General features: G+C 47.7%; 1 protein-coding gene across 9 annotated transcripts in view; it reads left to right on the forward strand.

Annotated features, from left to right (window-relative positions):
- nfia (nuclear factor I/A) overlaps positions 1-12,500 on the forward strand; it is an 86,871-nt gene that overhangs the window by 51,487 nt on the left and 22,884 nt on the right. For all 9 annotated transcript variants that reach the window (XM_029149016.3, XM_029149015.3, XM_029149017.3 and 6 more), the window contains exons 3-4: positions 10,810-10,875; positions 11,257-11,331. In XM_029149016.3, coding sequence (XP_029004849.1) covers positions 10,810-10,875; positions 11,257-11,331 — 141 coding nt within the window. The remainder of the gene's footprint in view (positions 1-10,809; positions 10,876-11,256; positions 11,332-12,500) is intronic.

A 12,500-nucleotide genomic window follows, 5' to 3' on the forward strand; every position in this document is an offset into this window, starting at 1 on the left:
AAGTCTTTATCAGCCTCATACACACAGTGCAGTAGTGAGAAGAGGTCAGAGGTCAGAGGTCAGAGCAGGTGGGTGGAGCAGAATGGAAAGCATTTGATACTGAAAGGAACAATAATCATGATGTGTGTTTCTGAGTGGGTGTTTCCTGAATGAATCTGTGAATCTTGAGCTGCTCTGCACTTGCTTATAGTGTAGTAATAAGTTATTAAACACAAATGAATTCAAAGATGCAGAGGCAGAGCAGGAAGTGGATAAAGAGCAGGAAGTGGGTGAAGAGCAGGGAGTAAATAAAGAGCAGGGAGTCGATAAAGAGCAGGAAGTGGGTGAAGAGCAGGACGTGGATAAAGAGCAGGGAGTGAATAAAGAGCAGGAAGTGGGTGAAGAGCAGGACATGGATAAAGAGCAGGGAGTTAATAAAGAGCAGGAAGTGTTTGAAGAGCAGGATGTGGATAACGAGCAGGGAGTGGGTGAAGAGCAGGAAGTGGGTAAAGAGTAGGAAGTGGATAGCGAGCAGGGAGTGGGTGAAGAGCAGGAAGTGGGTGAAGAGCAGGATGTGGATAACGAGCAGGGAGTGGGTGAAGAGCAGGAAGTGGGTGAAGAGCAGGAAGTGGGTGAAGAGCAGGATGTGGATAACGAGCAGGGAGTGGGTGAAGAGCAGGAAGTGGGTGAAGAGCAGGAAGTGGGTGAAGAGCAGGGAGTGGAAAAAGAGCAGGAAGTGGATGAAGAGCCCCTTGCCCCACACCATGTGACTTCAATTCCATTTTGCAGCAGCTGAAGGAGAAAATCGATGGTAATGACTTTGCAGCGGACGAAACTTCATCTGGAATTAGAGGCAGCAAACAGAAAATTGGAGAGGACCCCACACTGCTGTCACACATTGCACCTCACCTCCTATTCTCACTAAGAAGCAAGTTTCTTCCCTTCCTACTGACAGACACATCTAATGTTTAAAAATTAAACATAGGGAAAAGAAAGGAAATAAAGAGATGACCCATTACAGGAAGATGGAGACGGGAGGAGCAGATGAGAGGAGGCGACAAGAGGTGGAGACGGGGGGAGGAAATGGGGAGAGGAGACGAGAGGAGGAGACGGGAGGAAGAGATGGGAGGAAGAGACAGGAGAAGGAGACGAGAAGAGATGGCAGGAGCCAACGTGGAGTTTGAAACACCAAGCCTGGACCACCATGCTGCGTTCATGGACCTTAGACAAAGCTGGGGACTCTGCCACTCACTACTGCGACGCCTGGAAGCAGCTTCAGATGTTTCAAATCCTGCAAATCTGTTGCATTTGTGCATTTCTATGTTACGAGTGGGTGTTGACGTTGTGAATGTTGATGCCACCTTGTTAATTGTGTTTTCCTCTTGACTGCAGTGATTTCACAACCAATGGGACAAACGTAACTTGAACCTGAACCAGTTGTTAGCTCAGGTCTTTGATTTGCCTCATCGCTCCACGCTTTGTTTCCACCTCGGTCGACCCGTTTAGTGAGTTCACTGCACAGCGAGGCTGAGGAGCTAATGCTCTGATGGTTTGGACCTCTGGGACAGAACATTCCTGCCTTATCCTCTTTAACTCCAGCTTCATGGGAACAGAGACGGCAGCAGACGTGATCAGATTAAGCCCCATCCTCCACCCTGCTCACCGTGAAAACAGCTACGGGGCGGTGACGTGTACTCGTGGACTCAAGTTTTACTAACTTAAAGATCTCCCTGTTGACCCCACTTTAACTCCTCCTCATTGGCCTCTACTTTTAATTATTCCAGTATAAAGTCATTTCCAGAGCTCAGTCTGGTCCTTCACAATAAAAGTACATTTCCTGATCTTTTAAAGTGAAAGGCCTGTGGGGCAGTATTAGTGTTTCGTTTTAACAGTGAAGTCAAGTTTAACAATCAGGTCAAAGGTCACAAACAAACGAGCGCAGCACAGACGGCTCCGATTGGTTCCTCTGGATATTGAAGCTTTGCCAACTATTTGGAAATTGGATTGTTTCTCTTGACTCGTCTGTGAGGTAACACACAAGAGGCACCAGCTGTTCAAACAACGTGTGAATGTCATGGTTCTGGCTCCTGTCTCGGTGGTTCTGCGATGCTCTGTGGACACGTGAGGACGTCTGGGTCCGTCCTGGAAGACGTTCTGTTAACTTCTGTTGTTTGTTCCTCAGCAACAAGCTGCTAAAACGCTGCGTGGCGTCGGTAACGAGCCACAGAAACACAATAACAAACGCTGCTTCTCATCTGCATATTTAACGGCGACAGATGAACAGATGATATATTTATAGATTAGAACGAGGGAGACGGACGCAGGCAGGTACAAGGGGTCCATCTGCACCGACATCTGTACGGCAGGAAGGGCCCCAGGCCCCAGCAGGGTGGGGAGTGTAACGGGCCAGAACCAGAACAACAACAACAGGACGAAGCGAGGTTGCCCAGGTCTCACAGCACAGTAGTAGTAGTACGACATGTACTATTACTACACACTGTACACGTTATCATGCTGACCTCCTGTGGCAAGAACTGTTTCTTGTTCCTGTTGATCTCATCAGGGGCACCGTCGCCTCACAGCAAGAAGGTCCTGGGTTCGATTCCCTTTCTGTGTGGAGTTTGCATGTTCTCCCTGTGTTCGTGTGGGTTCTCTCCGGGTTCTTCGGCTTCCTCCCACAGTCCAAAGACGTGCATTAGGTTGATTGGCCGTAGGTGTGAGTGCGTGAATGGTTGTCTGTCTGTGTGTTGCCCTGCGATGGGCTGGCGACCTGTCCAGGTACCTGCCTCTCGCCCGTAGCCAGCTGGGATGGGCTCCAGCCCCCGCACGAAGCCACATATGGGATTAAGCAGTATGGAAAGGATCAGGTGGCGCATCCTCCAGCGACAACACACATCACATTTCTGTACTCTGTTCTATTTACTGCCTGAAGATGTCGAAGCAGAGACGAGCGGTCCCAACCAGAACCAGACGACGGTCCCTCAGTACAAACAGGGAGCGTGTGAGCGATGGAGGTGGAGGCGAGCGGGACACGCTCAGGCCAGCACAGTAAAATTCATGATCATAAAGTGCAGCCCTTGAATAAGTCAGTGGAATAATCTGCTGCATCATGAGATAAGAGGCTGGATGAAAGAGTCGAGCGTCTCATTAAGATTCCTGCCGTGCGGTGACTCAGCCCATTTTGGTAATGGAGAGCCTCAGCCACCTAAAGATGGAAATGGTCATTTTTCAACCCCTCCCTCTCACACACATTTTATATATAAATTATCCCAAGCACTTACGAGAGGGGAGGCTGCTGGAGGAACGCTGCAAGGTCGTTGTCAAATGTTTCGGACGGCTGAGATTGGGAGAAGAGTTTTAGTGGCATTTCTCCACCATGACGTCATGGCAACGGGACTCAAGGAGCAAAGAGCTTTGGTACAGAAGCTTCCACCTGGTAAAACGCCAGCATAAATGCAGCGGCGGTCCTGAACCGGTCAAAGTACTCAGAGCTACAGGCCGATGTTCAAAGAGGATTTAACAAAGACTGTGTGAGTCCATGAACAGGCTGAGCAGGATCAGGCAGGATTTAACCTGCACCTCACCACCTGTTGGAGGATCACACACACCTTCCACTGCTTCAGACCCACTGGGCAGATGGACACGTGCTGCAGGTAGTTGAGCAGGTCAGACTCTAATCAAAGCCAGCAGCTCAGGCCGTGACCTCAACGACATCAATGGAAGAGGCATCGTCTCGCAGCTTCTTCTCTTTCTCTGTTACTAGCAGAACCTCAGTGTGGTCCATGTGAGAAAAGCAGCTGAATGTTCCTCCTGCAGAGAAGGTGAAGCTGGGATACCTCGGGTTCTGACTGAATTACTTGTGGAGAAGAGAGAAGAGAGCGAGAGAGAGCAGCAGAGAGAGAGAGGAGAGGAAGAGAAGAGGAGCTGCGAGAGCGAGAGCGAGGATAGCGATAGCTGGCGCTTAAGCGAGATATAGGCGAGAGAGGTAAGAGGAACGGTATATCTCTTCTCTCTCTCTCTCTCTCTCTCTCTCTCTCTCCCTCTCTCTCTCTCTCTCTCTCTCCACGCCCTCGTCTCCGTAGTGTGTCCTCTTCCCTCTCTTGTATCTGTTCGTTCAGCTTTTCATCTTCAGCCTTTTACATCCTCTCTGTCTGTCACTGTAGCTCCCTCCTCCTTCTACTGGGGAGACGTGTGGAGCAGATTACCTCCATGGAAGCAGAAAAGAGGAACAAGTGTGTTGGACAAAAGCAAGTGTCCAAACACTGAGAGCCCCGCGGGAGCTTCTATTCAGGCTGTGAAGGGCCCCAAGTTGCCTCCTCATCCTCCCGCCTGCTCACAGACAGCTTGACCTCTGCCTCCCCCCCTCCCCACCTTCACCGCCTTCTCAGGACTCGACGAGGCCTCACACAGGCGCTGTCATTATTCATTGCTGAGGAAGATCCTGATTTACGTGCACGCTGCACCCAGACCAGTAAAACCACTAACATCCTTCCACTGCGATCCGGACCCTCACATGAGGAACAGTTTTCTTTTCAAGTCTTTTTCTTGTTATTTGATCCAACAGGTTGTTCCAGTTGATCCATCAGCTCTAGGTTCTGTTTGTGTGATGAGTGAGACCTTCACTGGGTCGATGCGTTAGCGTGACTCAGACGTTCTCTCGTCCTCTAGGTTGAATCCATGAATGGACTGAGATTAATGGCAGGAGAGTCACACAGAATGTGTGCGTGCGTGCGTGCGTGCGTGCGTGCGTGCGTGCGTGCGTGCGTGCGTGCGTGCGTGCGTGCGAGAGCGTGCACGGAGGGGTCCAGGGGCTCGAGCCACTGCCCGTTTGCCCTCAGTCCGAAGTGTTCTTCTTTTTTTCTTACTCCACTCCGGGTTTTACTTTTCTCGCTCGAGACGAACAGCCGCCGCCTCTGTCAGTCACTCCACAGACTCCGCTCCGGTATTTCCCACTCACTCCCAAACACGAGCCGTCAGTCACAGTCACTCGCTTCGGCCGCCGGAGCTTTTTTGTTTTGTAACGAAAGTAACGAATTATTCGAGTCCCTTTTCCCTCGTTGCCTTGTCTACTCCAAGTGTTTTGGGCGTAAAACAGTAACAATAAAAATGAAATTGCACGTAATTGCCTTCATTTAATATGAGGCAGAGTTAGAGAATGAGGGATCAGCCAGAGCAGGCAGTTACAGGTAAGATAATTATATAATTAATTAGTTAATATATTATATACATAGTATATATAATTTTTGCAATGAACGATTCAGAAATACACTGTTTACATCACTAATGTGGTAAATGACTATTCTAGCTGCAAATGTCTGATTTTTGCTGCAATATTTACTTAGGCCTTGTATAGAGGCCCATTTCCAGCAACTGTCGCTGCAGTGTAGTAATGGTACAATGTGCCTGCTCATTGCGTCAGAAGGCCCAGATTACCAGATTACCTCAACAAATTAATATCCAAAATTAACATTAAAAAAGTGTGACTTTTAATAGAAAACACTATATATATATTACTATATAGTATAATATATATTATATTACATATTTCATATAACCTCTTATAACCTATAATTTACTAATTTCAAAGTTTCACATAGGTCCTTGAAGAGTGTTGGACGTTGGTCTGTGGTTCAATCGCTTACCTCCCCACCATCAACATAATTTATAATAATGTTTTTCTGATTATTACAGAAAAGTCATTTGTCATTTATTTGGATATTGTGTAACTGCTCTTTTTTGTTTTTTGTTTTTTTTTGCCCTTAAAAATGTAAGTGTGTGTGTGTGTGTGTGTGTGTGTGTGTGTGTGTGTGTGTGTGTGTGTGTGTGTGTGTGTGTGTGTGTGATATCTGAGCCAGACATCCATTTTTCCATGAGCAGAGAGAACGAGAGATAACGCACAGTGATAAAGTTGCCCAAACACAGACAGCAGCCAATTAGGGGCAGTGTCACCTCATCCATCTCTCCATCCTCGTCCTGGAGCTGATGGAAATGGATGAAACCTCTGCTTTGTGTTTTTGGTGACGGTGATCAGTAAGCTCATTGGTCGATGTAGCTTCACTCTCAGCAGCTCTCAGACTGATCAATAATTTATCAGTATTGATCAACCTGCAGAACAGGAAGAGACGAAGCAGGGAGGAAGGAAAGGTAAAATGATGGAAGGAAGCTGTGAGGAAAGAAAGAAAGGAGTAAGAAAGGGCACCAGATAGAAAATGTGATAAAGAAAGGGAGCAAGGGATGAGGGAGAAACAATCCAAGGTTCAATGAAATTAAGGAGGTTGTAAGGAAGGAAGGAAGTGACAGAAGGAAGCAAAGGAAACCAGAATTATGGTAAAAAGGGAGGTGTGTGTGTGTGTGTGTGTGTGTGTGTGTGTGTGTGTGTGTGTGTGTGTGTGTGTGTGTGTGTGTGTGTGTGTGTGTCTGATCTATTAGAGCTATAATTATGGTAAGTGAGGCAGAGCAGCGATCGATGGAGCGATTCATCAATCTGACCCTGACCACACGCCGTCAACGCAGCCAAACGAAGCCACCGAGGGTTCACCTTGAAAAAATGAAATTTTAAGTAACTTCATTCAAGGTGTTCAGAGTTTTTGTTGTGATTTGTATTTTACATAAATGCCAGTTTAATAATTCCAGCAGAATTGGTAGCTTCTCGGTAAAGGTGAACATTTATACTTTCATTTGTTCATCTACAGTAAATCTATCTTTGTTATTGGTTTACATCTCTCCCAATAATGTTCTGCAGTAAATGATGCTGGTCTGTTGAAAAACCTCATATTCTTTAATGCAGTTTCCCTGGTAATAACAGCCACAGAGTCCAGGTTCTGACTGGGTTCTGCTCAGTTTTTGTCCTTGATCTTTGTTCTTTCCTGCAGTTTATCAGCATTTGGATGTTTAAAAGGAGAAATTGGCTGCGTCTTTGAAACTATGTGCTGCTATTTCATCATGTTAGCAGCTTTACCCGATGCTAATGAGCAAGCAGAGGTCAGAGGTCAAATGCATATCTGTGTATTTACCAGTTCCTGGCTGGTTTCCAGTTCATACCACTGGAAGATCTGTGGACTGGCAGAGTTTAGAGACTGGCTGCACATTTAAACAAGTTTGAAAGGTTTAGCGATGATTATGATTGGGCGCTGTGTTTGTGTGTTTGTGTGTGTGTGTGTGTAGTCATGGCGTCGGGCCTCTTTTGTTCTGGCAGAAGGTGGCAAATGGCAGCCGCTCAAAGAAAACAGACATAGGCTTCAAAATGGTTGCCAATGCTTTAAGATGGCTGCCAGCCTGGAGAGAGAGGGAGAGCACACACACACACACACACACACACACACACACACACACACACACACACACACACACACACACACACACACACACACACACAGGCCGGGCATGGGCCAGTGTGTGACACGAGATGTTAAAAGTGTGTTTGTGATTGAAAAAGTCAGCGTGCGTGTGTGTTGCAGTTGGCAGAGCTCCTTGGCAGCAGTGGAAGGTTGGGCATCCAACAATGGAGCCGCCTAACGGGATTCTCTGCCTCTCGTCGAGGAGCGGAGAGACAGCTCCATCAGCGCCTCAGATTCTGCAGCTAATGCGCCAATGACTGAGCGACGTGTTGCGCGTCAGTGGACGCCGCCTGCGCTGCCTCATCTTGGCCTTCCACAAAATGGCGACGTGTGGGTAAAGTCAAAATGGAGGCCGGGAGTATTTAAAAACGCAAATACATAAACAACACAAAGATTTTATGTGTTTTTAATTCCGCTGAAAACAAAACCTGACTTTTATTTATTTTGGTGAGGTGTGTGTAAAAAAAAACCTGCATTTTAATATTGTGTGTGCTTAGTTGTAGACATGGACAGTGTGTATGTGCATGCGTGTGTGTGCACGCACTTGCGTATGTGTGTGCGTGTGCGTGTGTGTGCACGCACTTGCATATGTGTGTGCGTGTGTGTGCACGCACTTGCGTATGTGTGTGTGTGTGTGCGTGCGTATGTGTGTATGTGTATGTGTGCGTGCGTATGTGTGTGCGTGTGTGTATGTGTGTGTGAGTGTGTGCGTATGTGTGTGTGTATGTGCGTGTGTGTGCGTGCGTGCGTGCGTGTGCATGCTTTTTTGTTTGTGTGTGTATGTGTATGCGTGCGTGCGTGCATGCGTGCCTGTTTGTGAATGTGTGTGTGTGCATGTGTGCGCGTGCGTATGTGTGCGTGCGTGTGCGTGTGTGTGTGTGTGTGTGCGCGCGTGCGTGCGTATGTGTGTATGTGTATGTGTGCGTGCGTATGTGTGTGTGAGTGTGTGCGTATGTGTGTGTATGTGCGTGTGCGTGCTTGTGCACGCCTTTTTGTTTGTGTGTGTGTATGTGTTTGTGCATGTGTGTGCGTGTGTGTGTGTGTGTGTTTGTGCATGTGTGTGCGTGCGTGCGTGCGTGTGTGTGCGTGCGAGTGTGTGTGTGTGTGTTTGTGCATGTGTGTGCGTGCGTGTGTGTGTGTGTGTGTGTGTGTGTGCGTGTGTGCGTGCGTGTGTGTGTGTGTGTGTGTGTGTGTGTGTGTGCGTGCGAGTGTGCGCGTGTTTGTTTGTGTGTTTGTGTGTGTGCGTGTGTGTGCGTGCCTGTTTGTTCATGTGTATGTGTGTGTGTGTGTGTGTGGGGTCTTGTGTCAGGGTTCTTGAACCTCCAGTACTGCCTGGAAAATCCAAGCTGCTCCTTCCTCTGACTCACAGACGTCCTCACACCATTTCATGTTTATGACAACATGAAACACGTCTACAGACGGTGGTGTGAAAAACAGACCTTCACCAAGAACCACAGAGTGACAGGCCAGAGTCAAACAAATGCTCAAATGTGAACATTCACAGAAAATCTAGAGAATCAACCAAAGTACATGTGATTGTGTTGTTTACAATAGCGAATTCACAACAGCACACAGAAGCTGAAAATACTACGTAGTGACGACATAATAATAAATAATAGGCAACAAGTGATCTTTGAATACAGCAAAGTGCCAGTGCCGTGGCTGATCCTTGTTTTCAGGTGAAGCTCACGGTGCATTAACCGTACTTGGACTTTTCCACAGTGTTCGTACCTTTGCTGCTCGTACGCGCCAGCGCTGCAGCTGCTGTGGGAGCTGGACGCAGCTGATTTGTGGCCTTTATAAAAATGAATTCATGCATCTCCTCATTTCATTAAAAGCTAAATCAGAGCTCAGATCGATACCAGCCTCCAGGGTGTGTTTGTTTATCTACTCGTCAGCTCCGGGCGGGCGGAGACACCGCACCGGGTGCGTGTGTTGCAGCTGATGTTGAAGCCGCGTTGCTACGCTGACGCCTGCACGGCGCTGCAGAGCATCACGCTCCTCCAGCTTAAACCCTTGTTCCTTCTGCAACCACAGCTGATGGAAAGAAAGCACAGAGGCTGCCTCTAAATGCGTGTTTTAGCCAAATGTACTGTACAGAGAGGTGGTGAAAGGCACCTTTCAAAACTTACTTTGTTGCGTTTAGAAAATTAGTTAGTGATAAAAAGAATGTAAAGTTAATGTAAAGTTTCACTGGCTTTTATGCTGCACCCCCCCCACGTGGTGGAGTGTGGATGGAGACGGTCCGGTCTGCTCCCACGCCTCATTAGCATATTTAATTAACCTGGACAAGCAGGTGGGGTGAAGGGGGGCAGTGTGTGAAAGCAGCACCCTTTACCCTCGCTCCCCCAACTCCCGGTTGCCATGGTTTCAGGCCGATGCTCTTTGTTTTAAGCTGCTGAAGCAGAGACACAGCGAACAGCATGCAAAACAAGGCTGGTGAAGGCTGCATTGTGTGTGTGTGCGGGGGGGTGAGGGGGTGGGGGGGCAGTTGATGCACAGGCTTTTTAGAAATGTTTGTTTTCTGTCAGTCTGTTTTCTGGACAAACTTTCCGGACATAAAAAATGTCCAAAATGATCAAACCTTTAATTTAGTTAAACCACTGCTTCAAATTTAAACCAGCTGTTTTGATAAAGACCCAAAGTTTGTTGGTGATTCACACACACTGGATGCTGAGAAATGTGGTTTAGTTCTACAGAACCATTTCTGTTTCTGCTGCTTTTTTAATTTCCCCTCAATTACAAAAGATTGTGTCATTACGAACAATGTTTCACTAAATGTTCCAACCAAATACACAGAAGAATTTATATAAATACATATGGCACAAGAATAGTTTTCTTGAAACAGGGACGCCTGAATTCTAATAATTAAATGATGTCATAATTAAAAAGTTTCCTCTCCTGGATGTTGTAAAACTGAACCTGACTCGACTCCATCCGTCTCCGTCCGGGCCTGAGTCATGGCCCGGCGGCCGGCTTCGGGGGAAGCTGGCTAATATTTCTTCCACTCCCCGCCTGTTTTATCTGCAGCGTGGCCGATCGATGCTCCTGGAGACGCTAAATCATTTGCAGGAGTGGAGCTGCATCAGAGACCGGAGCATGCTGGGAAAACACAGAGGCAGAGGCAGTTTCTGAAAGAGAAAGTCCACCGATGCCGCTTGTTCTGTTGGTTCTGTCTGTTCGGATGCTTCGAAACAACTGAGATGTGTTTGTTTCTCAAACGGGGCCTGAGTCTCTGTTGCAGCAGCTGGAGTCTCATCGCTGCTGCTGTGACACCGGTCCAGATGGATCGAGAGAGAGCCAGAGTCGTGGCGTTAGTGGTAGTAGTGCTGTAGGTAGTCGTACTGGAGGAAAACGCTTCATCAGCACAGTTTCTTACTTTCTCTAAACATGTATTTGTTGATGTTTGCAGTGTTTAAAGCTTAGTGTGTTTTTCGTCTCTCGTTCTGTTGCTTGACTCATCTCACACACGTTTAAATCTTTTCTCTTCCAGAAACCGGCCAATCAGAAAGTCCAAGCCAGGCCAGCGAATCAGACATCAAGGAGCAGCCTGAGAATGGTGAGCGCATGCACATACACAGCACACGCACACACACATGCACACACACATGCACACACACATGCACACACACACACGTACACACACAGCACACGCACATGCACACACACATGCGCACACACACACGCACACACACTCACACACACAGCACACACACATGCACACACACACACACATGCACACACGCACTCGCACACATGCACACACTCACACTCGCACACTTGCACACACACACACACACATGCACACACACACACATGCGCGCACACACACACACACACACACACGCACACACACACACACACACACACACACACACACACACACACACACACACACTTGCTCCATGCTGTGCAGTGACCTATGACCCCTCTGTCTCAGGTCACCTGGGGTTCCAGGACAGCTTTGTGACCCCTGGCGTCTTCACAGTGACCGAGCTTGTACGAGTCTCACAGAGTGAGTTTCTTCTTCTCCTCCTTCTTCTTCTTCTCCAGTCGGTGTGATTCCTCCAGTCCCAATGTGACGCTTCACACACACGTCCATGAGTTTAGCTCAACTGTTTCCAGTGCTGTGAAATCTGTCGGTTCTTTTCTAGTGTTTGTACGTATGGAACATAAACTAAAAAAGAGTAACAATCAACGCTCTGTTCATTTGTTAGTTGTTTCACTCGACTCAAAGTGAACAATATGTGCAATAAGAGTGCAGAGGTTCTGGTTGGAAGTGAAGACTGGCTCTAAGTCTGAGCTGATCACTGCTGCGTGAATATGTGCATGTACAATAAGCGGGTTACAGCAGACTGGGATGGGCAATCAAAAGGCCACGAGGTAGGGGAGAGGGAGGGACGAGATGGACGGGCGAGAGAGAATGAGAGAGCGAGGGACAAACGTGACCTTTAAAAAGTGCCGACATGCAGGAGAGAGAGACAGAGAGAGAGAGAAAGTGACAGAGCGCAGTGGGATCTATATGAGTCTGTCGATCGCCCACCGCTAACAATAGGCAATGTAAAGTGCCTGTCAGCACACAGAGACCCCCGATCAAAGAGCCATCGATCACACACACTCTTATCCTGCTGGATCAGATGCACGACACTGAGCACGCAAACACTCCCAGCTAATTGTGTGCATGTGTGTGTGTGTGTGTGTGTGTGTGTGTGTGCGTGCGTGAGTGTGCGTGCGTGCGTGCGTGCGTGCGTGCGTGCGTGTGTGTTTGTGTGGCTTCAGGAACACAGCCAGTGATGGAATGTAACTGTGAACTGTGATCACTTAAAACATGATACTATTACTTTAGTCCAACACTGCTTATTTACCCCACTCTAATAATTCATCTAAAGCTCTGTGAAAAACATTGAGAAACTTTGAACAGAACAAAATAAACTTGGTGTTGGCGAAAAAGAAAATCTTAACGGCTTCCTGGAGAACGGGTTTCCAGTCAGCTTCCAGGACTCTGCTGCAGGAACATTTGTGAACCACACCTCCACCTTCAGCCCGAGGCAGCGCAGTAATCAGATTACCTGTGTTTGCAGTAATCAGACTCCTACTGAAGCCTCTCTTAATACGTAAAGGCTTCCTGAACTCACTGCAGCAGATCTTCATACAGTAACACAATGTATTCAGAAACACACACCC

Source organism: Betta splendens, chromosome 4 (genome assembly GCF_900634795.4).
Source record: "Betta splendens chromosome 4, fBetSpl5.4, whole genome shotgun sequence".
Classification (NCBI taxonomy): domain Eukaryota; kingdom Metazoa; phylum Chordata; class Actinopteri; order Anabantiformes; family Osphronemidae; genus Betta; species Betta splendens.